This window comes from Lampris incognitus, chromosome 1 (assembly GCF_029633865.1).
Source record: "Lampris incognitus isolate fLamInc1 chromosome 1, fLamInc1.hap2, whole genome shotgun sequence".
Classification (NCBI taxonomy): domain Eukaryota; kingdom Metazoa; phylum Chordata; class Actinopteri; order Lampriformes; family Lampridae; genus Lampris; species Lampris incognitus.
This window is the reverse complement of record NC_079211.1, coordinates 25,221,292-25,245,060: the sequence shown is the minus strand read 5'-3', so window position 1 is coordinate 25,245,060 and position 23,769 is coordinate 25,221,292. Positions and strand designations below refer to the sequence as shown.

The 23,769-nt window shown below is 40.8% G+C and overlaps 1 protein-coding gene across 1 annotated transcript; it reads left to right on the top strand.

Annotated features, from left to right (window-relative positions):
• The first annotated feature begins 7,762 nt into the window (after nt 1–7,762).
• csf1ra (colony stimulating factor 1 receptor, a) lies at nt 7,763–22,721 on the top strand. Its single transcript, XM_056295605.1, has 21 exons — nt 7,763–7,814; nt 11,351–11,641; nt 12,039–12,326; nt 12,506–12,642; nt 12,725–12,890; nt 13,052–13,253; nt 15,231–15,346; nt 15,558–15,669; nt 15,769–15,968; nt 16,438–16,529; nt 16,718–16,844; nt 16,991–17,095; nt 17,550–17,660; nt 18,866–19,028; nt 19,139–19,218; nt 19,833–19,936; nt 20,265–20,387; nt 20,573–20,684; nt 20,847–20,946; nt 21,742–21,853; nt 22,575–22,721. The coding sequence occupies exons 1-21, from the start codon at nt 7,763–7,765 to the stop codon at nt 22,719–22,721; spliced, it is 2,940 nt and encodes a 979-aa protein (XP_056151580.1).
• Nucleotides 22,722–23,769: the final 1,048 nt, after the last annotated feature.

Here is a 23,769-nt window from a genome sequence, read left to right as displayed (position 1 = left end):
GGAGCCTATCCAGCGCGCATTGGGGAGGTGGGGAAACACCCTGGACAGGTCACCAGTCCATTGCAGGGCATATGCACAGACAGACACATTCATGCACACATTCACATCTAGGTGGTAACTCCGATTCACCTGACTCACACGTCTTTGGGCTGTGGAAGGAAACCAGAGCTCCCGGCAGAAACTCCTGCAGTCACAGGGAGAACATGCAAATGCCACACAAACTCCACAAGGACCCTGGCCGGCCGACTGGGAATCGAACCCAGAAACCTTTTTTACTGTGATGCAACAGCGCTAACCACTGTGCCGCCTTGCCGCTTTTGCCATCATCATTATTTTTATTACTATTATTGTTACTGTCGCATGATTTATTGAAATTTCTTTCTTCCCTTATTCGTTTTTATTTATGTATTTATTCATTCTCCCACCGACATTTGTTTGTTTCTACTATTACCACAAATATCATGGAAGATTCAAATACTTGTATGCCTAAACTCACTCCACACAGTTGATTCCCTACAACAATCATTTGCCACACATCACCTCCATTAAGTTCTACAGTTAATCTCTCTAAATTTAGCACAAAAAGTAAGGAAATGTGTGTTTGGTAGATTATTTCTTTGTTGTAACAATGCTTCTTGGCAATAAATCTTATATCAGGCACCTGATTGTCAGCACCTGGGGTACCAGAAGCTCAAAACAAGAGTCAACAGCAACAGCAAAATAAGCTGTTTGGTATTTGTAACAGGGTTGAAAATGACCTCACTCAGATAAAGTGAATTCTCCCAAAATTTGTATTTTAACATGTTATTGTAATCCAATGCTTTTTGATGGTTTGTGTAAACCCCAGATGTTGTACCGCATTCACTAAGGTTAAATATGAGGCTGCGCGACTGTTTGTCTATTTACTCTCGCTTTGACACATTTTGGGCATTTGCGCTATCCGTACCTTAGAGAGCTAGACCATCTCCGCTGGAGGTAAGCAGGCTTTGGGAGCGCTCCGCGAATAATTTGATATTTTAATAAATGAACATGTTTTCTTTGCAAACTATGGGTTGGATATAAATGTATATAAGTTGTACTAACTAATGCTCTCGAAAAGTAACGATAGAAAGTGATTTGTAAGTGTTTTAACCGAGTTAAAGCATAATTTTGGCGGCAACCCCGCTGCGCTGTGCGTTATGGAGAGCATTGTTCTTATTTTGGTTTTATGCTATTTTAGACTTGTATGCAGTCGCGTTGCAGCAGAAATCTCATGGATTGTTGTTTTATTTGTGAATGCAGGCAATAAAAGCCACTGTTAGGAACCCCTGGTCTGAATCTCTATCACGAACACCTGCACAAGTGAGGGTCGTTACACATTGGCAGAGAAGATTTGGCAAATTTTTCATGGGCGCAACCCACATACTCAGCTCTGCTGCTCATCCAACAAATGCATGTTCCTTACAAATGTGGCACCATTTAAAAGGGAAATAAACAGGCTTTCCAACGGTATAAGATGTATCACAAAGAAGCATTGTTACAACAAAGAAATAATCTACCAAACACAAATTTCCTTACTTTTTGTGCTAAGTATATTTCTATATTGCACATGTTGTTAACCCGTATCCAAGCCTACCTCCCTATCTGCATGTCATTCCTGTGTCTTTGTTGTGTTAAAAAAAGAAAGATATGGTGTTGGTAAGAACTTCCAAACTATTTAAAGCCAGTGCTTGGTGTTCTATGATTGGATGTCCACTGTAGGGTGACCAGATTTTCAAAATCCCAAACCGGGACCCTAAAAAGTGTACCGCACGCTCGTGCATGCGCACACGCATATGCATGCACTCACAAGCTTGTCTGTCTCGCCGGACATGATACATTGAAGGATTTTTATCCCCTCCCACCAAAAAAAGACAGGCTAGAGTAGCTGGGACTCGGGACACCCAGCTTGAAACTGGGACAATCCCAGACAAACCGGGACATCTGGTCACCCTAGTCCACTGTAAACAAAGAAACTTACTGTTGACAGACTCATTTGAAATTGAGAGATTGTGTGTGTGTGTGTGTTTGTTTGTGTGTGTGTATGTGGCTGCATATGTGGCTGCAGTTAGCCATAGTAGTCACTGTCTGATCTGCTCCAGCTTTGTCCCGCTTGACACAAGTTTAGGATATAAAAACCATCAATGACTGTAAAATTCAGTAACATTACTTTTTTCCTGTTGGCACAAGTGTGGTTGTGTTACATTACATTACAAAATGATAGTCTTTAGCTCATTGTGACATGGCCTACTTGGAAGGAGGAGCTGTTGAAGGCCTGGGGTGGAATCAGTTTTTGTTTTAGCTTTTCTTGAGCATTTTTTTTTCTTTGCCTGGGCCTGCAGGGGGTAAAGGGCTGTTGATCTCACACCAATTGTTGCTAAAGGTAGAAGTGATCTCAAGGTGAGTGCTTCTACTCCAGGGTGTCTAATGAATACCAGCCATGGCCTGTCCATCTGCTAGTCTCCAGTAAGAGAAAAGCAGTAGTTTGTTTTTCTCTCCTGCCCTCAGCTCTCGGGCTCTGGAGGAAGAGACTGACTCCATGTCTGGGGACACAGCTGAGACCCTTCCGGCTGGAGGAAGCCAGAGAGAGAGATGCACTTCTGGGCTCCACCCTCTCCTGCTGTATTATGCCCAAAATCTTCTCTCCTAAATGTGTGAATTTCAATAATCTAATAATCATTCCTACCACTGGTGGTGGTGAAATGTGCAACAAAGCACCTAATAATGTACAGAACCAAACATCCAATGTTATCAAAAGTGTGACTACACATCGTTCAAAGCGTAGGATTTTCAAAGTTGTCAACAAATAATACAAGGTGTCTAATTACAATTATATTTCATCTATTGGTAGCTCTAACTTTTCGCCTACGACTGATCACTTCAACAAAACACTTAAATTTGGCTTCATAAATATCAGATCACTGTCTACCAAAGTCTTGCTAATTAATTGCTAATGGGCGGCACGGTGGCCCAGTGGTTAGCGCTGTCACTTCCCAGCAAGAAGGTCCTGGGTTAAAACTCCGGGGTTGTCCAACCTTGGGGGTCATCCCAGGTCATCCTCTGTGTGGAGTCTGCATGTTCTCCCCGTGTCTGCAGTGGGTTTTCTCTGAGTGCTCCGGTTTCCCCCACCATTAAAAAGATGTGCATGTTAGGGTTAATAAGTCTGTCTGTGCCCCTGACTGAGGCATGATAAGACGAACTGGAGTTGGTCCCTGGGCATTGCACGGTGGCTGCCCACTGCTCCTAGCTACATAGCTAGAATGGGTTAAATGCAGAGCATGAATTTTCCCATGAGGATTAATAAAGTATATCAAAATAAAAAAAAATAAAAAGATTTGATTCTTGAACATTGTTTTGATATCACTGGGTTATGTGAAACATGGCTGAAACCAAATGTTTTCCTTCCCTTAAATGAAGCTTCCCCGCCTGACTATACTTAGACCCATGTAGCTCAGGCAAATAAATAAGGTGGGGGTGTCGCCTTAATATTTAAGTCTATTTTGAATTTAATTTCTAAACTTGAATCAAAATTCAAACCTTTTGAGGCTCTTATTCTAAGTCCATCTCCCTCAGCCATGAACAGACTCTGCCCAGTCTAGATTGTGATACTCTATTAGCTACTCACCATTCACGACCCAAGAGTTTCTACACTTGTTCTGCAATAAGATTGATGAGATCATAAACAAAATTAGTTCTTCAACTCCAGCTACTCCTGCAGATCCTGTCTTACCAAATTCATATCTATACAATGGATTGATAGTCCGTTATTACAGCTTTTGAGAGTATCTCTTTTGATACTTTGACTAAATTTGTGTCAGCTTTAAACCAACTACTTGCCTACATGATCCTTTACAAACAAACCTTTTTTAAAGACCTCTTGCCTTTCCTGGGACCTACAGTGCTAGAATTGTTTATTTATCATTTACTACTGGCACTGTTTCCAGCAATTTTAAGACAGCTGTGGTCAAACCTCTACTTAAGGTAGAGGTTTGACCACAGGTCTACCTCCACGTCTCAATCCAGGTTATCTTTATCAGTATCGACCAGTCTCTAATCTTCCATTCTTTTCTAAAGTACTAGAGAGAGTTGTGTATCAACAACTTTCGACCCGAACAGAAGAAAGCTATCGATATGAACCTTTTCAATCAGCTTTCAGGGCCTGTCACGCTACTGAAACTGCTCTGATGAGAGTGCTGAATGATCTTCTACTTGATATGTATGGACTGATTCCACGTCTGTGCTTCTACTACTGGACCTCAGTACAGCCTTTGACACCATTGATCACTGTATACTATTAGACAGATTAAATTGTAATTTTGGTGTCTCTGATTTAGCTCTCTCTTGACTTAAGTCCTACTTATCTGGAAGTTCGCAGCATCTCCATCCATCCATCCATCCATCAATTATCCAAACCACTTAACCTGCTCTCAGGGTCACAGGGATGCTGGAGCCTATCCCAGCAGTCATTGGGCAGCAGGTGGGGAGACACCCTGAACAGGCTTTCAGGCCATCACAGGGCCAACATATACACACAAACACATTCACACCTAGGGACAATCTAGTACGGCCAATTCACCTGACATGCATGTCTTTGGACTGTGGGAGGAAACTGGAGCACCCAGAAGGAACCCGCACAGCATCTCTGCTATAATAATATTACATCGAAATTTTACGACATTAAATACGGTGTAACTCAGGGCTCAGTTCTTGGCCCTCTACTTTTCTCTCTTCTCTCTCTATGTTTCGCCTCTTAAACAAATTATGTCATGGAATATATTTCCATTGCTATACGGATGATATTCAGCTGTATATTCCTATAAAGGCTGATGATCATACTCAAATTACTAATTTAGATGCCTGCATGGCTGCTGTGAAAAACTGGATTTTGCTAAATTCCCTGTTTTTAAATGCGGATAAAACTGAGATGGTGGTCGTTGACCCTAGACACAGACACCAATTTGATCAAGTAACAATAACAATCAACAACTCTGATTTAACAAAGTATGGCAGCCAAAAATATTGGTGTTACATTTGATCCCAGCCTTTTCTTTGATAACCACATCAAAGAAATCACCAAGACGGCCTTCTTTCACTTACATAACATAGCTAAAACTCACTCTTTCCTGTCCATGGCTGATGCAGAGACTCTAATACATGCATTTGTGTCCTCCAGACTTGATTACTGTGATGTTCTGTTTTCGGGTCTGTCACATGCTAGTACTAAAAGTCTTAAGATGGTTCAGAATGCTGCAGCTAGAATCCTAACTAACACTAGAACATTTGACCATATTACACCAATTCTGGCTTCCCTTCATTGGCTTCCTATTCATGTTAGATCAGACTTCAAGCTGCTTCTGCTGACTTGGCTTGCCCCATCATATCTGTCTGATCTCCTTAAACCATGCATTCCATCTCGAGTTCTTTGCTCTCAAAATACAGGGCTCCTGTGTGTACCCAAAGTTAAAAAGAAGTCAGCTGGTGGCAGGGCCTTTTCCTATCGGGCCCCGTTCTTGTGGAATAACCTGCCTGCTGCCATCAGACAGAGTCTCTTGAGTCCTTTAAATCCAAACATAATCTAATTTTTTGCCTTAACCTACAGTTAGTTACAATTACAATTAGTTGCCTTTAAATTGAGTACTTCACTACCTGTACTTCATGGCGGGTCGGTTTCTGTCTCAATGAATTTATCAAGTACTGTTCTGCTGATGAGATTATAGCATATAGATTATTGACTATTGCAAACAGTTCTCTCATTTCTGTTGAATATATTGTCTTTGTCAAAAAACAACGTAATGCTTACTTGCTATTGTTGTTATACAATTCAGAGGGAAGAAGATTACAGACTGTGTCACACGCTTTGGTACCGAAGTACTGAAGTATCTCAAACATTTGCAAATTTTGTTTTATATGCGGTATTTTATATGACCCCAATGTCAAAATAAATTGTTATCAAAGTATTTTCGTGCACTTGAGTCTTTTATGAAAGCGGTTCTCTTCATGTGGAATTTGCTTCACTGTTGTTATTTGCTTTGTGTAGAACTGTAAGATTTCAAATTCACCAACTAATTGACATTTCTAATTTCATTTGCAGAAAACATTGTATGCCTCCCTGGTAGAAAGCCTTTGATAATAGACATGTTCCATTTATAAATACGTCCCAGAACTCTTGAGCTGTTCTGTGGCCCAATATTTATGATAAACCATGCAACCATCAAAACCTATTTATAAACAGCTGTTTTTCTGAAGATGTTAGTTGTTCTTTGGTGCTGTGGAAGAGAATTTCTGGTCCATCGTATTCACAGTGAATTTTCTCTTTCTACATCTATCCACCCCTTGGTTGATTTACAGAGTCAGATTTCTGAGGGCCATTTCAATCAGAAGAGACATAGTACATGAAGTAAAAAAATAATTGTTTATTATAACAGATGATTTATAATACATGTAAAGAAAGTCTTTGGTGCTTAGACTCAATAGTGAGATTTTAAATGAGAGGCATCAGCCCTGAGCAGCAGCATAATAAATCCCCCCATGGAGTCCAGACACTGGTGGTGGCAGCTGATGACTTATGCCGAGATTGATAAGGCTGATGAAGAGATAAAACTGATGAATTTGTGAGGACTAGATGGTGATGGGGAGGTGGAGGGGTGTGTATAATAACAGCAAGAACACACTAAATGTGGAGAGATAAACGTTTTTAAAAAGACAGCTGCAAGATGATAGGCTAATTTTGCAGGTGTGTCGCTGTGCTATTGGATAGATGAGAACAGGTGATGTGAAGAGCTGATAGCTGAGTTGACAGCCCCAGATGATGACAGCAAGGGAAAATATGTGTGAGCATGCGTGAGAGATGAGAATGGCAGGATAAAATAAGAAATATAACTACAGGCCTATTCATGTAAAAGATAGTCTTCCTGACTGAACTTTCACCAAAGCCCCATTTCACTCTTCCTCCTCGCCTTTCCCAGAAGGCTGTGCCCCGCTCAGCTGAAAAGCATGGAGGCCACGGTTAGGCGGCAAATTATGAGACGATTAGTCTCACCTCCATGTTTTGCTGGGGGAGAATTACTTGCTTCTGGAGAAAATTGGGTCTGGGTCATTAGTTTGCTCAGGGTGATATAGTGATTCTCCTCCCCAAACATTCCCCTCCACCCTCATTCTCTTCATGTTATCGCAAAGATTTCATGTTTGCTATGAGAATTCTTGTGTAGAGAGGTTTTAGGCAGAGGAAAGTAGAAGGGCAGCAGGAAAACATATAGGGAAAGAAGGACAGCCCTGGATGCGGAGAACATCAATCTCCAGGAGGCCAATGAAACCTCCATTAAGCTGAAGATATCTGCAGGTTTGTACATTTACCCTAATGACGCTTCAATAATTCCGCATTTAAAATTGATTTTCACATCATTCTTACTGACTTAGATAATAAACTTCCTGAAAAGTCAAAAGCGTTTGCTATTTTTCAATGTACATGAACTGTAAAAGCAGGCGTTGTTTGTCAGCACAAAAACGTCTCGGCTGGGAAAGATAGACTGACACATCCTCAAATGTTTTGACCTCTTTAGCCTCATGTCTCAACCCTGATCATGAGGAAAAGAGAAGCAAGTGAAGGCTGCCTGTGGGGTAGAACAACTCCTGAGGCATCATTCTCGTTTGTTTTTCCCTGGTCTCAGATCCAAAGAGAAGCATTTGTTGAATACCTAAACACACACCGTCTAAACCCACACTTCAGATTTGGAGTTGATGCAGAATGCTGTGCTACCTTGCTTTAGTTCTGGGGATTGTGGTCACCGATGCACAAGGTAAGGCCTTTAAATATTTTCTGATGAGAGAGTTTTTTTTTTCACTTTATCACATTGTGTTTCTGCATAAATTGAAGCAATGGTCCACAAGATGCATTCGTATATTATTGAGTATAGATTAAAAGCAAATTTCCTGGTACAGAGTCAAAACACAAACTGGGATTATCTTTTCATTTACATCAATTCCAGTGTACCCAGTGCTGCAATCACCGAGATGGCATGTCAGTTTAAAATATGTGTATAAATCTCAAGATTAATATTAAGATTTGAGTTTTTGGTAAACGTTGGTATGTGCTACAAAATGCATTTTTACCCCCTAAATGTTCTGTTCTCATAAAATGTATACGTTTTCCCTCAGAAGATAAACAGCACAAAAAGAGGCTGATGGGTACTAGACTTATTATGTTGCATGTGATGTCATCACGCTATACTAATACTTACATTATCACCGCATAGTTCATGAGATCAGCTCATGGTATGCACAGATGAGCTGAACACTGACAAATATTGCTGTTCTAAAGATGTGATATTCTACAATGGCTTAAAGAATCAGACCAGTTTTCTGGTAAATTTTCAGGCCTAATTCAAGTAAAGTCATGTTTGAGGTCTGGTAAAACTGTTTTGAAAAGAGTATCTATGGAAATGTAATTGTTTGGGGTAACGCCTAAATCAGGAAATGCAGAACGAAAATGCTGATTGTCTTAAATGAAATTATGCTCCAAATTTCCCATGGTTAGTGGTAAAAAAAAAAAAAGTTGCGTCTCTTCAGTTTTGCTTTACAATTCATATTTCATCACTTTTGTTATTTTTCTTCCCACTGATATTATGTCAACAGCATAGCATAGAATGCTGTGTTCTTGTCCAACCTTCTTTACTTGATTCTGGATTTTGAGAATGGCACAGAAGGGGTATTGGGGGCTTCAAAGACTTTTTATCGATTACAGTTTTGCATCACCTAAACAACTTTCTGAAAAGTTTAAACCTACCAAACGCCCATTTTTTGCAGGTATCTGCAAACCAGACACTTTTTCCACTCTCAAGATACCAACTTTCACTGGGGCACCTGATACAAACACCGCTGATGCGTTTCTTTGTTTACACCTGTCATGCAAAGGGTTAACATCAGCTATCTATGACAAGCTGGCAGGTATAAGACATGCCCCTCTTGACAAAATTAAAACTGGGAGCAGGACTTAAACCTTTTACCGTCGGACGATATGGGATTCAATCTTCAAGCTGGTTAATTCGACATCCCTCTGTGCCCGTCACTGTCTAATACAGTTTAAGGTAGCACACAGGGCCCATGTGTCCAAAGCCAAACTGACTCGTTTTTACCCAGATGTGAATCCCTGCTGTGACAAATGTAGAGGAGGTGAGGCTTCCCTTATCCACATGTACCGGACATAGCCTAGCCTGGAAAAATACCAGAGGGACGTTTTTCAGACCTTATACTTAATCATCAATTTTGACCTAGAACACAACCCTTTGGTCACCCTTTTCGGCACCACTGAAGAGGATGGTGTGCGACTGACTCCAAACAAATGCCACACGCTATCCTTTGCCTCTTTTGGCCAGACATGCAGTATTGCTAAGATGGAGGGATGCTGCCCCACCCACCCACGCTCAGTGGCTGAGGGACATTATGTCCTTTTTTATTTGTCTCTCCAGTGATTTCTATTTATTTACTTGTTTATTTTTCTTTCTTTCTTTTTCAAATATAAAACCTGACTTCCGGTACCTTCATGTATTACTCCAGGGATGAAGTGCCCTTTTATATACGGAATTGTAGATGGGGCTAGTGGGGGTGAGGGGTGATTGGGACAAGATGGTTCAGTAAACTTGTGCCCTCTACATTTTTCCTGTGTATATTTTGTTTACTTGTTTAAAATTCAACAAAATAATTCTTGAGAAAAAAAAGCTGAAAAAGCGTAACTAGGTGACACGAAAGCATTAAAGTTTTATATACTCTTCAATCTGCAAGTGATATACAATGTGTCAATCAGTGTAGATGCAAAGCTAAATGAGGAATGGCTTAAAGCTGGTGGTTATAACAAACAAAAGACTTTTTCTCCATAATGTTGAGTCCTAAACAAATATAAAAGTGACTCGACCCAAAGTAAACTGGAGACTGGTGAATTTGTTTACAGAAACTAGACTCTTTCTGGACCCACAGAACGTTATTTACACAGAAGATCAAAGAAAGCATTGTGTCCCCTTCCCACAACATCAATAAGTTTCATGGCTCCCCATGGGAGAAAACGTCTTATACATTCTGTTTTGGAGTTGTCTACCTGTTTCATGTTTCTCATGCAACTTATTTTCCATGTCACATTCAATGACAGACCTTTTCTCAGTTTGTATAGTGAGGAAGGTCAAGTCAAGTTTATTTGTACAGCCCAAAATCACAAGGTAGTACCTACAGGCTTTATTAAATTATTATTATTATTATTATTATTATTATAGGTCAACATTTATAATGCATACACCAGCTAAATGTCAAAGTGAACCTTTGGTCTTTGGACTTTTGTTTTGACTTTTGCATGTATACACTTTTCACCCATTCTTACCCCATTGCTGTGATAGTAAAATTAGAAAAAGCAGAGGTGAGAGAGGGATTGAGCTCTGGTATGCAGGACTAAATGATAAATCCATTTTCTGAACCATACAAATGCAACCTAGGCAACCTGTCCAACTATAAAGCTGAGTCCAGGAGTAGACGGGGCAGTTTTTATTTTTCCTCAGTTATAAATTGGCCAAACTAGCGAGAATGTCTCTACATTTGCTTCAGAGGGTTAACTAAGCAAACTAACTTTGACTGTTTGATGGCTGTTGAAATCAAAATATAGGGAGCACTAGGGGCGTCCGGGTGGCGTAGCGGTCTATTCCGTTGCCTACCAACATGGAGATCACCAGTTCGAATCCTCGCTTGGTCCGGCGTCCCTACAGACACAATTGGCCGTGTCTGCGGGTGGGAAGCTGAATGTGGTATGTGGTTGCTGCACTAGCACCTCCTCTGGTCGGTCGGGGCGCCTGTTTGGGGGGGAACTGGAGGGGATAACGTGATCCTCCCATGCGCTACATTCCCCTGATGAAACTCCTCACTGTCAGGTGAAGAGAAGCAGTTGGCGACTCCACATGTATCAGATGAAGCATGTGGTATTCTGCAAGCCTCCTCAGTTCGGCAGAGGGGGTGGAGCAGTGACCGGGATGGCTCAGATGAGTGGGGTAATTGGCCGGATACAATTGGGAGAAAAAAGGGAAATAAAAAAACATTTTATATATATAGTATATAGGAGCACTAATCACAACTGAGTGCAATACAGTATAACAGCTTACAAATGCAATGGTACAACGGCAATAGTAAGCACTAATAAATCGTCAATAACTTCTTCTGACTCTTTATGTGAAAGAAATATCAGCTTTTTCTTTTCATATCATTCTGTCGCATTGCTTGATTTTACAATATTTCTGTCTTTTTGTGTCACACTCTTAGTTAGCCAGTTAACTAATTCAGTCATCAATCACTTCATTCTTAGCTGAATGGAGGCACCCTGTGATCAAATTCAACTCTAAGGTGGTGGAGGGCTCTGAGGTAGTGGCGACACCCGGTACGCCACTCATTTTGACTTGTGAGGGAGACGGGCCAGTGAACTGGCAAACCCGGCTAGCCAAACACAGACGCTTTGTGACCAAGGCCAGTGGGAATGTGCGTACCTTCAGGGTGGAACGTCCCACTGCAGAATTCACTGGCACTTACAAGTGTATATACACTGCCGGGCTGCGCCGAGTACATGACCTGGCCTCCTCGGTGCATGTGTACATAAAAGGTGAGATTTGATGAATGTGGGAGTGACATTTTAGGACAACCCTGCTAAAGTTAAATTGTGCAAAAATCTATGTTTTAATTGTACCAAGCCTTAAAAGTAATTTCTCTGTTGCATGTGTTTGATTAGCACAACAATCACTGTTTTAAGTCTTTCACTCGAATTCCCCTACCCAGTCTGTTTCATGAGAAGTGGAGTCCTTATGGTTTCTACATTGAGTATAATATGAGTATCTCCAGTGCAACTTGTCAAAAGCCATATCGAACAATACATTAGGTATCAACTTGTGTTTATTTTCCATAATCTTTGGTCATCACGTTTCTTATGTATTAACCAGATGCTGAGATGAGTTTTTGAGTAGTGACCCCATACATCCTTCTCCAACTTATTTCTTTATCAGATCCAAACCGTCTGTTCTGGACCAGCAGCACATCTCTGCGTGTAGTGAGAAAGGAAGGTGAGGACTACCTGCTGCCCTGCCTTCTAACGGACCCGACGGCCACTGATCTGGGCCTCCGCATGGACAATGGCACCACCCTGCCCCTTGGAATGAATTTTACAGCTTTTCCACAAAGGGGAATTCTCATCCACAGCCTCCACCCCAACTTCAATGCCGACTATGTCTGTACAGCGAAGGTCAACGGGGTGGAAAGGACCTCCAAGGCTTTTTCAATAAATGTTATTCAAAGTGAGAGCCTTTGGTTTTCCCTTCAAAACACTAGCCAGGATTGGATGTGGTCAAAGCATCATGTGGTTATGTCCTATGGGGAAAACTGTTTATTGCAAAACAGACCATTTCATAATTCTGGTTAGTGTTGAACAACATAATACTCAAATGCCTGAATGTTGTATTCTCTCTTGGTGTAGAGCTGCGTTTTCCACCCTATGTCTTTTTGGAGAAAGATGAGTATGTTCGTATTGCTGGAGAGGAGCTCAAAATTCGCTGCACCACACACAATCCCAACTTCAACTACAATGTCACCTGGAAACACACCACAATAACGGTGAGTAAAGGAGACGCTGTTGACTGCTCTTCACTCTGGGAATAATCAAGAGTTGACCATGGCTTTTGTTTCTTTCTTACAGAAATCAACCATTGAAGAGGAGGTTCGATCCAATGGGGAAAACCGGCTGGATATAGAGAGTATATTGACTATTCCAGTTGTGGACATAGCAGATACGGGGAATATTTCCTGCATTGGCACTAACGAAGCTGGGGTCAACAGCTCAACTACATACCTGAAAGTTGTAGGTAAGTCAACGAGCCACTTAAACTCGTCGATAGGCCAAAAAAAAATTGAACACAGTCATCCTTTGAGTAAAATAAACCAAACAATGATAATTAATGAGCAAGGCTGGAATGTTTATAAATTATATATAAATGACTGAGGTATACCTCAACTCTCTGAATAGAAAAGGCCTACATCCGACTGTTGCCCCAGCTGTCCCCGAAGCTTGCCCACCAAGGTCTCTCTGTGGAAGTGAACGAGGGAGAGGATCTGGAGCTCAGCGTGCTTGTTGAAGCGTACCCCCACATTACAGAGCACGTCTGGGACACGCCCACATCTCCAAACACCTCCACGCAAGAACACAAGTTCATCAGATACAACAACAGGTACAAATATAAGGCCTTTTCTGCTGGATAAGGCAACCCCCGCCCTGCAAATAAAAGGTGTTTCTGGGGGGCGACCGGGTAGCGTAGCGGTCTATTCCGTTGCTTACCAACACGGGGATCGCCGGTTTAAATCCCCGCGTTACCTCCGGCTTGGTCGGACGAGGCTCTGTGCATAATTGTAGTCCGCTGACTTCCGGTTTCGACCGTGGCAGTCATACCAGTTTCCGGTTTATTGTCGTATGCCATCATCAATGGCATATCGTTCGCGATGCCAACAATATTAACCACGGATAAATGTCAACGACGTGTACAGAATGTTCGACGCACTTTCACCTGAAACCACCAGCAAATAGGTGAAAGGTTTCAAATTGTCAAGGTACGTCCACAATTACAAGGGTGAGTAATTGCAAACTCTACGAAGAAAAACTAAGTTTACAGACATCAAGCTAGGCTACAAACTGGGCTAGAATGTAAGCTTAATTACTTACCCTTGTAATTCTGTACACGTCGTTGACATTTACCGTGGTAAATCTTGTAGGCATCGCTAAAATTATGCCTGGACGATAGCATACGGCAATAAACCGGAAACTGGTATGATTGCCGCGGACTACAGTTATGCACAGAGTGGATGCTAGCGCCGCCTCTGGTCCGTCGGGGTGCTTGCTCATGGGAGAGGGGGAACCGGGGGAAATAGCGTGATCCTCCCACGCGCTACGTCCCCCTGGTGAAACTCCTCACTGTCAGGTGAAAAGAAGCGGCTGGCGACTCCTCATGTATCGGAGAAGGCATGTGGTAGTTTGCAGCAAGCCTGGGAGGAGAGGCCCTGGAGAAGCTGCTGCCCCACAAAGTTTTCCAAGGGAACAAACCAAGCAACTCCATTGTTTTTAAGAAGCTGACCCCTTTCGTGCTGGGAGTTCTGGTTGCCATGTATGAGCACAAAATCTTTGTGCAAGGTGTCATGTGGGACATCAACAGCTATGATCAATGGGAGGTTGAGCTTGGCAAGCAGTTGGCCGAGAAGATTGAGCCGGAGCTTAAAGACAACTCTGAGGTCCAATCACATGACTCCTCCACCAACGGACTCATCAACTTCCTGAAGAAAAACTTTGCCTAATTCCTCTCTTTTTCCATCCTGCTGTGACACCTTGATCTTCATGTGCACCGTGTAGTCCTTAATTGACTGATTTATTCCATGATTATGTAGTCCTTGCCTACCACAGCCACCAGCCCTTTCAGAGAGCACCTTGTTTGTGACCACAAGTCGGTTTATGTTGGCTGTTTTGATGTAAATTGTGAGACTTGACTGTATATGTAGACATGTTGCTTCTTTGGGTGTTGGATTGAGGCTATGCAATCTTCCACTGACATGTGCAAATGTTACTGCAGGTGACCGTACACACCACACTTTAACATAGTCGTCACTGAATTAAGAAAATAAATGTCCTATTTGTCAGTTAAAAAAAAAAGAAAAGAAAAGGTAGTTTGCAGCATCCCCGGGTCGGCAGAGGGGGGTGGAGCAATGACCGGGGGGGATCCCCCCCCAAAAAAAGAGGTGTTTCTAAGTGCTAGGTACTGTATGATAGAAAGTGTAAATACATTCGGTACATCCAAACCAAAACAAATCACTCGTGATTGCCTGTATTGTATCTTACTGAAATGTCAGCAGGACACTTAGCAAAATATCCAGTGTACTGCAGGATGAGGAAGTTGACACCGGATGTGAAATGTGCTTCCATGGCATTTTGGATCAATTTGACATAAAACTCCAAAGTCATTGGATTCCCTTGGGTCATGAAAGAAACTGCTACAGGGAAGCAGGGTCTTGTCTTTTTAATTTTGGACGAGCAGTCAGTTGGCGGTGATACATAAAAACCGTCTGGGAAAAAAAACAGTGGATTAGTCACTACAGATTTAGCAGACATTCCTCTTTTCTTTTTTTTCTTGTTTAAAAGTTCCTTCCACATCATTTCCCCATAGGTACCACGCTAATCTACTGCTGAAGCGAATGAATGCCCAGGAGCAAGGCCAGTACACCTTTCATGCAAGGAGCTCCTTGGCCAATGCATCTATCACATTTCAAGTGCAAATGTATCGTAAGTGAAACAGCAAACAGAAATCATACTGACATCAATGATATCAAGTATAGTGCAGGGATTTTTTTGTTTCAATTTAAAGGAGTTTTTTTTTCTGATTTTTCCCATTGAAGTCGTTTTTTAGGCTCTATAGTGCTAAAACTTGGTCTTCGCTTTGATAATTGGATCAGATTTAACAATAACCTCCTCTTCATTTGCGCTCTGTTGGCAGAAAGACCTGTTGCTGTGGTAAGATGGGAGAATATCACCACCCTCACCTGCACCTCCTTTGGCTACCCAGCCCCCAGAATCATTTGGTACCAGTGTTTTGGAATACGACCCACGTAAGTATCCCTATACAGATCATCTTTGATCACACAGTTATGTAACTTAGAGTACTGAGATATAATGTGATGCACTAAATGGATCTTATATGGGAGCAGGTGCAATGAAAACACAACAGGGATGCAAATGCCAATCACTCTCCAGGCACCAACAGTAGAGGTCCAGAGAGAGGAATATGGGGCTGTGGAGGTAGAGAGCGTTCTCACAGTGGGACCCTCCAACCAAAGGATGACGGTGGAGTGTGTGGCCTTCAACCTTGTTGGGGTCAGCAGTGACACTTTCGCCATGGAGGTTTCTGGTGGGTAATGGATAATCTGATTATAAATCCATTTTCTGCATACCACCATTACTGATTTTGTTCTCAGTTTTTACGTCAAATGACACTCGTAAAAAAGAAAAACAAAGCAACCGGTGGCTTCTAAAGTATATCTTTAAGGCTTAGCTACCTTCTTGGCAACAGTTAAACTCATTAGAAACCTCTACAAACCCCAAAAGCCCATGTAGACTGTTTACAGTAGTGGTTCTCAACTCCGGTCTTTGAGACGACTGGTAATGCTGGCTTTCTGTTCTGCCAGAGTTAAACCCATTAACGTGTTGTGCTGGACAGAACAACTCCTAGAAAACCTGGCAGAATAGAAAACCAGCCATACTGAGGGTCCTTGAGGACCAGATTGAGAACCACTGCATTTGTAGTCCGTGAATTCTTGTACTAAGTATTACATTACTACTACAAGACTAATTTCATCTGTTTCTTTCTGATTGGCCAGATAAGCTCTTCACGTCCACCCTCACTGGAGCAGCAGGCATCCTTACCATCCTCCTTTTGTTACTCATCTTTTTGTTGTACAAATACAAACAGGTAGTGTACTGTAAACCTGCATACCTACAGTGTGAGCTCCATATAGCACATGGTAAGCTCAGTTGTGAATGATTACTTTTAAGAATGATGTGTATTATGTCATGTTTTTAAACTCCTACAGATTTCCTGAGGGACAACAGTCGCTTGTGTTGTTTTCAATTGTTGATAATTTCCTTTTTCCATTTCAGAAACCAAGGTATGAGATTCGGTGGAAGATCATTGAGGCCAGGGATGGTAACAATTACACCTTCGTTGACCCCACTCAGCTACCTTACAATGAAAAGTGGGAATTCCCACGGGACAAGCTGAAGCTAGGTTTGTTGCATATTTTCCACAGTGGAAGCTCAGATGCTCTGGGTAGAGCAGAGGACATCACATGAAAACTAAAAGTGCAGGATAGACATGTCTTGATTAAGACCAGTAGTGGTTTCAGTATATGTTTTGTGTGTCGGTCCATCCAGGGAAGGTCCTGGGTGCAGGGGCCTTTGGGAAAGTTGTGGAAGCCACAGCCTATGGTCTAGGAAAGGAGGACAATGTTGTACGTGTAGCTGTGAAAATGCTGAAAGGTTGGTGAATGCTGTTACCGCCTAAGTAAAAAGTAACCTTTGCTTTTTGTAATCAGTTGTGACTGTGTGATTCTTCCATTTAAACATAAAATCTTCCTGTGATTATGCCAAGGAAAATATGTTCCAATGTGTGGCCTAAATTGGCCTCATAATAAATATTTCATATATATAAAACTTTGTAAAAGAAACACTCAACGGTAGGGAAGGTGCTCAACAAATAAGGAGCAAAATAATCCAGTGAGTCAAGTAAATTCTTTATGAGACAGTACAAGCCTGTTTCATGCCATAAGCAATCATCAGCTGTCAAATTGACAGCATGACTCACTGGATTATTTTGCTCCTTATTTGTTGAGCACTTTCCCTACCATTGAGTGTTTCTCTTAACAAAGTTATATATATATATATAACATTACAGCAGACAAGTACTTGATTATCACGTAGTGTGTCTTTGCAGCCAGTGCTCACTCAGATGAGAGGGAGGCTTTAATGTCTGAACTGAAGATTCTGAGCCACCTGGGACATCACAAGAACATCGTCAACCTGCTGGGAGCCTGCACCTACAGAGGTCAGACAACATGCTGCTTTACTGCTGGTTTCAGTCCAATGTAGAAATGCATAGGGGTGTAAAATAATTGCTGTTAACTATGTCCATCACAAATATGGACTCTTTGCACTCTTACACATATCTAGACTGCTTGAAGCGGGTTTTGATCGGTGTTCCAGCTGCATTAAGAAATAGCTAGCAGTTGTTAGCTTAGCATAAAATGTATTTGTACCAGATGTCTGCCCGCGGGTGGGTATACCCAGTGGTAGGGGACTCACTACCTTAACCATTTCCGACCTTATCGTTTTCAACCTTAAACTCCCACCCCAACCCTGGCCTTAACCCTAACCTTAAATCCTTAACCCAAACCCTAACCTTAATCTTAACAGTAATTTATCTTGACCTAATGTTAACCCCCAGGTAAAGTGGTTCACAAATAGTGTCCTGCAGATGCTGTCGGCTCAGTGACGTAACATCCACACCTTGGTTGTTAGCAAAATAATAGCTAAAGGGAATAATTTCAAGATTTTACATGAAATTTATCCTGTTAACTCGTTGCAAAATTTATGAATATTGACAATTCATTTTGTGGAGGACAGGAGGAAACAATTGTACATACGTTTTATAACTGTGAAATAGCAGGTAAATTCTAAAGAGATACAAGGTCTAATGTTTTTGTGAACATTAAATTCACATATTGTTTTAACAAAATGTACATTACTTGTCGCTATAATATGGAGAACAAAACCCTGTAATATCTTTTCAATATTATTTCTGCTAAACTTTTTCTTCAGAAACAGAAGTTCTGCTGCTCTCATGGTCAGCCCCATGTTCCCTCAGCCCTGTGGGTTAGCTATCGAATAGATTAGCTATCAGTTAAGGTTAGGTTAAGGTAAGCGTTGGTCAAGGTATGCCTGTTTGTCATTGTTCAATTAAATAAAAGGAACAAAGCAAAGACAAATCTAAAAAAAATAACTGACATTTCAAAACATAATAACCTAGCCATATGTCATTTCTACTTAAAATTTCCAAAGCAAATTTATTGGCAAAAAAGAAGCAAAAACCCTATTCATTTTCACCTAAGGCAAAAAAATAAATGGCTCTGAATAGTCACAGAGACTGATTTAGGAGATCTATTTGTGGTGTACTGTCCTAGATTAAAAGTCTTGTTTGTGTTTTAATTGAAATCATGTACATTTTCATCCTTCTGACTGTTGCTTCATCAGGACCGGTGCTCGTGATCACAGAGTACTGCAGCCATGGCGACCTCCTAAACTTCCTTCGCCAGAGAGCAGAGACCTTCCTGGATTTTGCTATGAACATACCTGAGATCATCCAGGAGTCCAGTGACTACAAGAACATCTGCAGTCAGAAACAGTTCATCAGAAGGTACAGCAGGCACAGTAAATTCACCCAATTTTACTAAGAGCATCCACACATCTCAACCCCTGTATCTGTGAATATATATACATATCCTCTCTCTCGCTCTCTCTCAACAGTGACAGTGGGATCTCCAGTGAGTGCTCAGGCAGCTACCTGGAGATGAGACCCAGCCAGCAGGCAGGCAAATCCTCTCAAGGTGAGATCTTTGTCAAACTAAATAAGTTCAGTAGCTTAAGATAGGACTGAACAATATTATTGCTTCAGGATTTACATCAAAATGTATACATGTGCAATAGTCACATTGCAAAGGATGCAACGTAAGGCAAATTGAACCCATGCTGGGCTAAAACACTTAATGCTAGATAGAAAACAAAAAGTCCATGCTTTTTGTGATTGCTGTTGAAGGAAAAACATTCTGGTGCATCTGACAAATAATATAATTTAGTCTGATGTAATGACTTATTGGACAACTGCCTTATTTCCTCCTCTAAAATCACCCTAATCATTGCTAGAATAATAGATTGTGTAAATGGAGCTTTGTAAATTAAAAGCTGCTTATATCTTGTGAAATTCTGTAATTCTTTTGTATTCTTTAATATTACCTTACATATTGGAAAAAAATAAAATAAAATTATTGCAATGTTGATTTTTTTCTTTTTCTCCAGTATCATTCAGCCCTAGTTCTAGAGCAACATACAGAAGCCTTTTGAGTAAATACCAGTTGTTGTGATCAGGGATAATAGCCTTATATATATTACTTTGGTATAAGTGCTCATGAGATTGTGATGTGTCTGTCTGATTCATGCCCAGACTCTGTGTGTGAGGAGAGCGGCGACTGGCCACTAGACATCGATAATCTGCTGGGGTTTTCCTATCAGGTGGCTCAAGGCCTTGCTTTCTTGGCAGCCAAAAATGTGAGTGATTTTACCAGTAAGTAGATCTATAATGCATGTACAACATCTGAACACAGGAATCATTGTCATATAATACACCAAACACTTTAAAAAAGCCAGTCGAAACTATAAATGAAACCAGACAGCTGTTGATAGAAAGTGCAACAGTTTATGAGGCTTGTACATTCAATACCTGCAGGATTGAGGGTTTTCCCCTTCGCACTATTTCTCTTGGTTTAGATTTGTAGTTCATGTCATGTTTAATGGAGGCAATTTGTCTGGCGTTAGCATTGTCTCTTCTTCAGGATTTAGGACTATGGATTTAATAACATTCTATGTCTGTATTCAGTGTATTCACAGGGATGTAGCTGCAAGGAATGTCCTCCTAACTAGCCATCGAGTGGCCAAAATATGTGACTTTGGCCTTGCTCGGGACATCATGAATGACTCCAACTACGTGGTGAAGGGCAATGTAAATCAATACCAACTCACTCTTGATCTCACAGTGTTACATGAGCAAGTGTATTTCTGTGAGATGCACTTGTGAAAACATTTGTTAAAAAACAAACTAAAAAAATCTACATGACCACATATTGAAATGTTTGTGTTATTGATGTGCACAAAAATCTTTTTGTCATTTTGACTCTATACATGTAGGCTCGACTGCCGGTGAAGTGGATGGCTCCAGAGAGTATTTTTGACTGTGTGTACACTGTCCAGAGTGACGTCTGGTCCTATGGCATCCTCCTTTGGGAGATCTTCTCCCTAGGTCAGAAAACACCCACACAGGCTCGACATGTCAATACTGACTTCCAGCGTGACCTTTTTTTTTTCAATTTGTCATATTTCTGACTTGCTTTTTGAAGTGCGTTCCTTCTATCGTTTAGATTTTAAATAAGATGTTTTTATGTTTTACTTTTTTGCTTATCAGGCAAGAGCCCTTACCCCAGCATGGCTGTGGACTCCAGGTTCTACAAGATGGTGAAGTGTGGCTACCAGATGTCTCGACCAGACTTTGCTCCTCCTGAGATGTAAGTTCCACATGAGGTATCAGGTCTACATGGTATGAAGATGCATCAGCATTACTTACCATTTGTTATTACAAAGCCCTTTGGTACATTAGGTATGATGGAAAAATACAAATAAAACCTGGTCCAACGCTTTCAAACTTTTGAGAAGACACACATTCTAAATTTCTTTCATTCAAATAAGCTGCTTGGTTTTGGTTTTCACCGAGTGTTTACTTAAAAACCAAATATTCCCTGGCAAAATATAGCAAACAAACTATATAAGAAGATAAATAGGTTGTTTTTTTTAAGTATCTCTAAGACTGCTTACATCTTTGTATACGGATTAATTGTGGTAGTCACACCACCCAGAATAACTTTGTTGTAGGGACAGAGGGCACTGAATCTGACTCAGGGCCTGATCATCTGTTGTTCTGTTGTGTGGCAGTGAATCAGGTCTCAGTTCTGCCTGTTAGCCACATGATCTCAAAGCTAGAACCCATTAAACTGGCATTTCACGCCAGCATCTGAGACTGGGTCAGAGATGGTTTTTTTTTTCTTATTTCATAAAGGGGTCTCTCTTCCACTTGAGACGCTTTATTACGGTCAGTTTACAACATGTATCTTATTTTCACAAGGAGATGTTGTGATATTTTATGTGCCTGTCTACTATACAGTCAAATATAAACTTCTGAATATTAAAGAAAATGTCGATCTTTTTGTTTCAGGGCTCCAAAAAAAAAACATCATACATATGTGCTATTTTAGAACCCATTAATTCATTTTATTAATATTGTAACTCTTCTGCTGGTGTTTCAGGTATATGATCATGAAGATGTGTTGGATTCTGGAGCCTACGGAGCGCCCGACTTTCAGCGAGATCATCCAGATGATAGAGAGGCTACTTGGGGATAATCCTAACCCAGAACAGGTGAAATGAATGGGGATTATACGTTCTGGAGCTGGGTTCACTGGCTAATGACAGACAAGACATACATGTATCTGTAAACAAAAGGTTTTAATTTTTCTTATAATTATCTTTCTATCTCAAAGTCTCTTAAATAATGTTCTTCATTTTGAAAAATAATCAAATTTGGGGAATTTTGTTCCCAAAAAGACATGCTGACCAGTTGAAAAAAAGCAACAAACCAGTGGGATAATGTGTTGCTATCGACAGAGTGAGATGTGAACTTGGAACAACTTTCCAATATTATTGAAATTTCTCATTTTTAACCCGTTTTATTTCAAGCCTGTTGTACAAGAAAAGATACCCTATAGTTCCTAAAATGTCATTCAGGAAAAATAAGAAGACAAGCTGTAAGAAGCTGCAAAATACTGCAGACACACAACAGCTAAAGTCAGATAGCTCTCCTTGGGCCGAATGTTGGCGCCGAAACAACAAAACAATGACACTCTTTGTGGATGGCAGTTGATTTTTTTCCTTTGTATTTTTACTTTTATGCACAATTTCAGATATAATGACATTCCCCCATGTTGTATGTATAGTGTTAATATCTTAGCTGGCTAAGATCTACAGACTGTTTATCTCACGTGACATTAAATTAGTTTCTATTTATTAAACTCTATCCCCAAAACAAATTGCTGTTTTTCTCGGCATGATTTTAACCCATTTGAACGGCTCTTTTCAGCAGCAGATGTACCAGAATGTGCAACAGCAGGTCATGATGGATGAGGTGTGCAACGAGCCCAAGTGCTGTGATGGCCCCTGTGACCCGTCTTGTGACCACGAGGAAGAGGAGCAGCCTCTGATGAAGACCAACAACTACCAGTTCTGCTAACCTGCTGTCTTTTAATCAATGAGTCATCAAGCTCCCGGAATTAGTTATGCCTCCCAGGTGAAGCGATGAGTTTATGTTGCCTTTAATGCTATATCCCCACCAGACAGGCAGCTGCAGCAAGCGTGTGACTTTCTTTTTTGTACGGGTCATGACTACAAATTGCTGGCCTCTGAAACGAATGGCAAGCACATGTCAACCCATGTATCCAGCAGTGTACCTTAATATGTTATTCAAATATCCTTATTCACTCTTTGACTGTAATTTGATTATTTCTTTTGTCGTGCATTTAGGGAAACTCTCCTGTTGAATTTCAAGAACCAAAAATGCAGTTACTGTATGTGAGGGGAATACTTTTATATGTTGTTCATTCTTATGACAATGTTTTTGAGTTTTCACTGCACACAGTCATTATTACAGCGTACTCAGAGTGAATGGTGTATTTATGTGGTATTTTTCCTACTTTGGTCAGCAGGGTTCAGTTACATCAAATATGTTTTTCATTTTGTATGAGGTTTTTTTTTGTTAGAGAAAGCAATCCAACCATCATAAACATCAGTTCTCCAAGACACCACATCTACTATGCAAGGTGTTCATATTCTAGCATTGTACTGGTAGCATCAAAACTCATCTTGTACTTTGGTTTTAAAAATCACCATGTTTAGAATCCCAGTGATTGAACCTCTAACCCGTCCAAGTGCTTTTTCTTGTTTTGAACATGCTCAATAGACTATTGAAAAGGCTTAAATGATGCTTTGAGAGTCAGAAAGAATGATCATATTGTTTTCACTTAGTCATGGCTGTATTTCCTGTGACACTACCAGCCAGTTGCTGACATGTGATTGAATGGGAACAATCCAGTTAATCAAACATTAACAGTAAACCGTATTAAGCATGCTTCAGTAACAGGGAATACAACCAAACTGCTTTGGTAACAGGGAATATAACTGAACAAATATCCTTATTCTGTTGAGAGAGACCTGATGGATATGATGAAAGAAGTTCTGAGATGGTGGTGAAAGTTGATGTTTTTGCCTGGCACGGTTTAGTC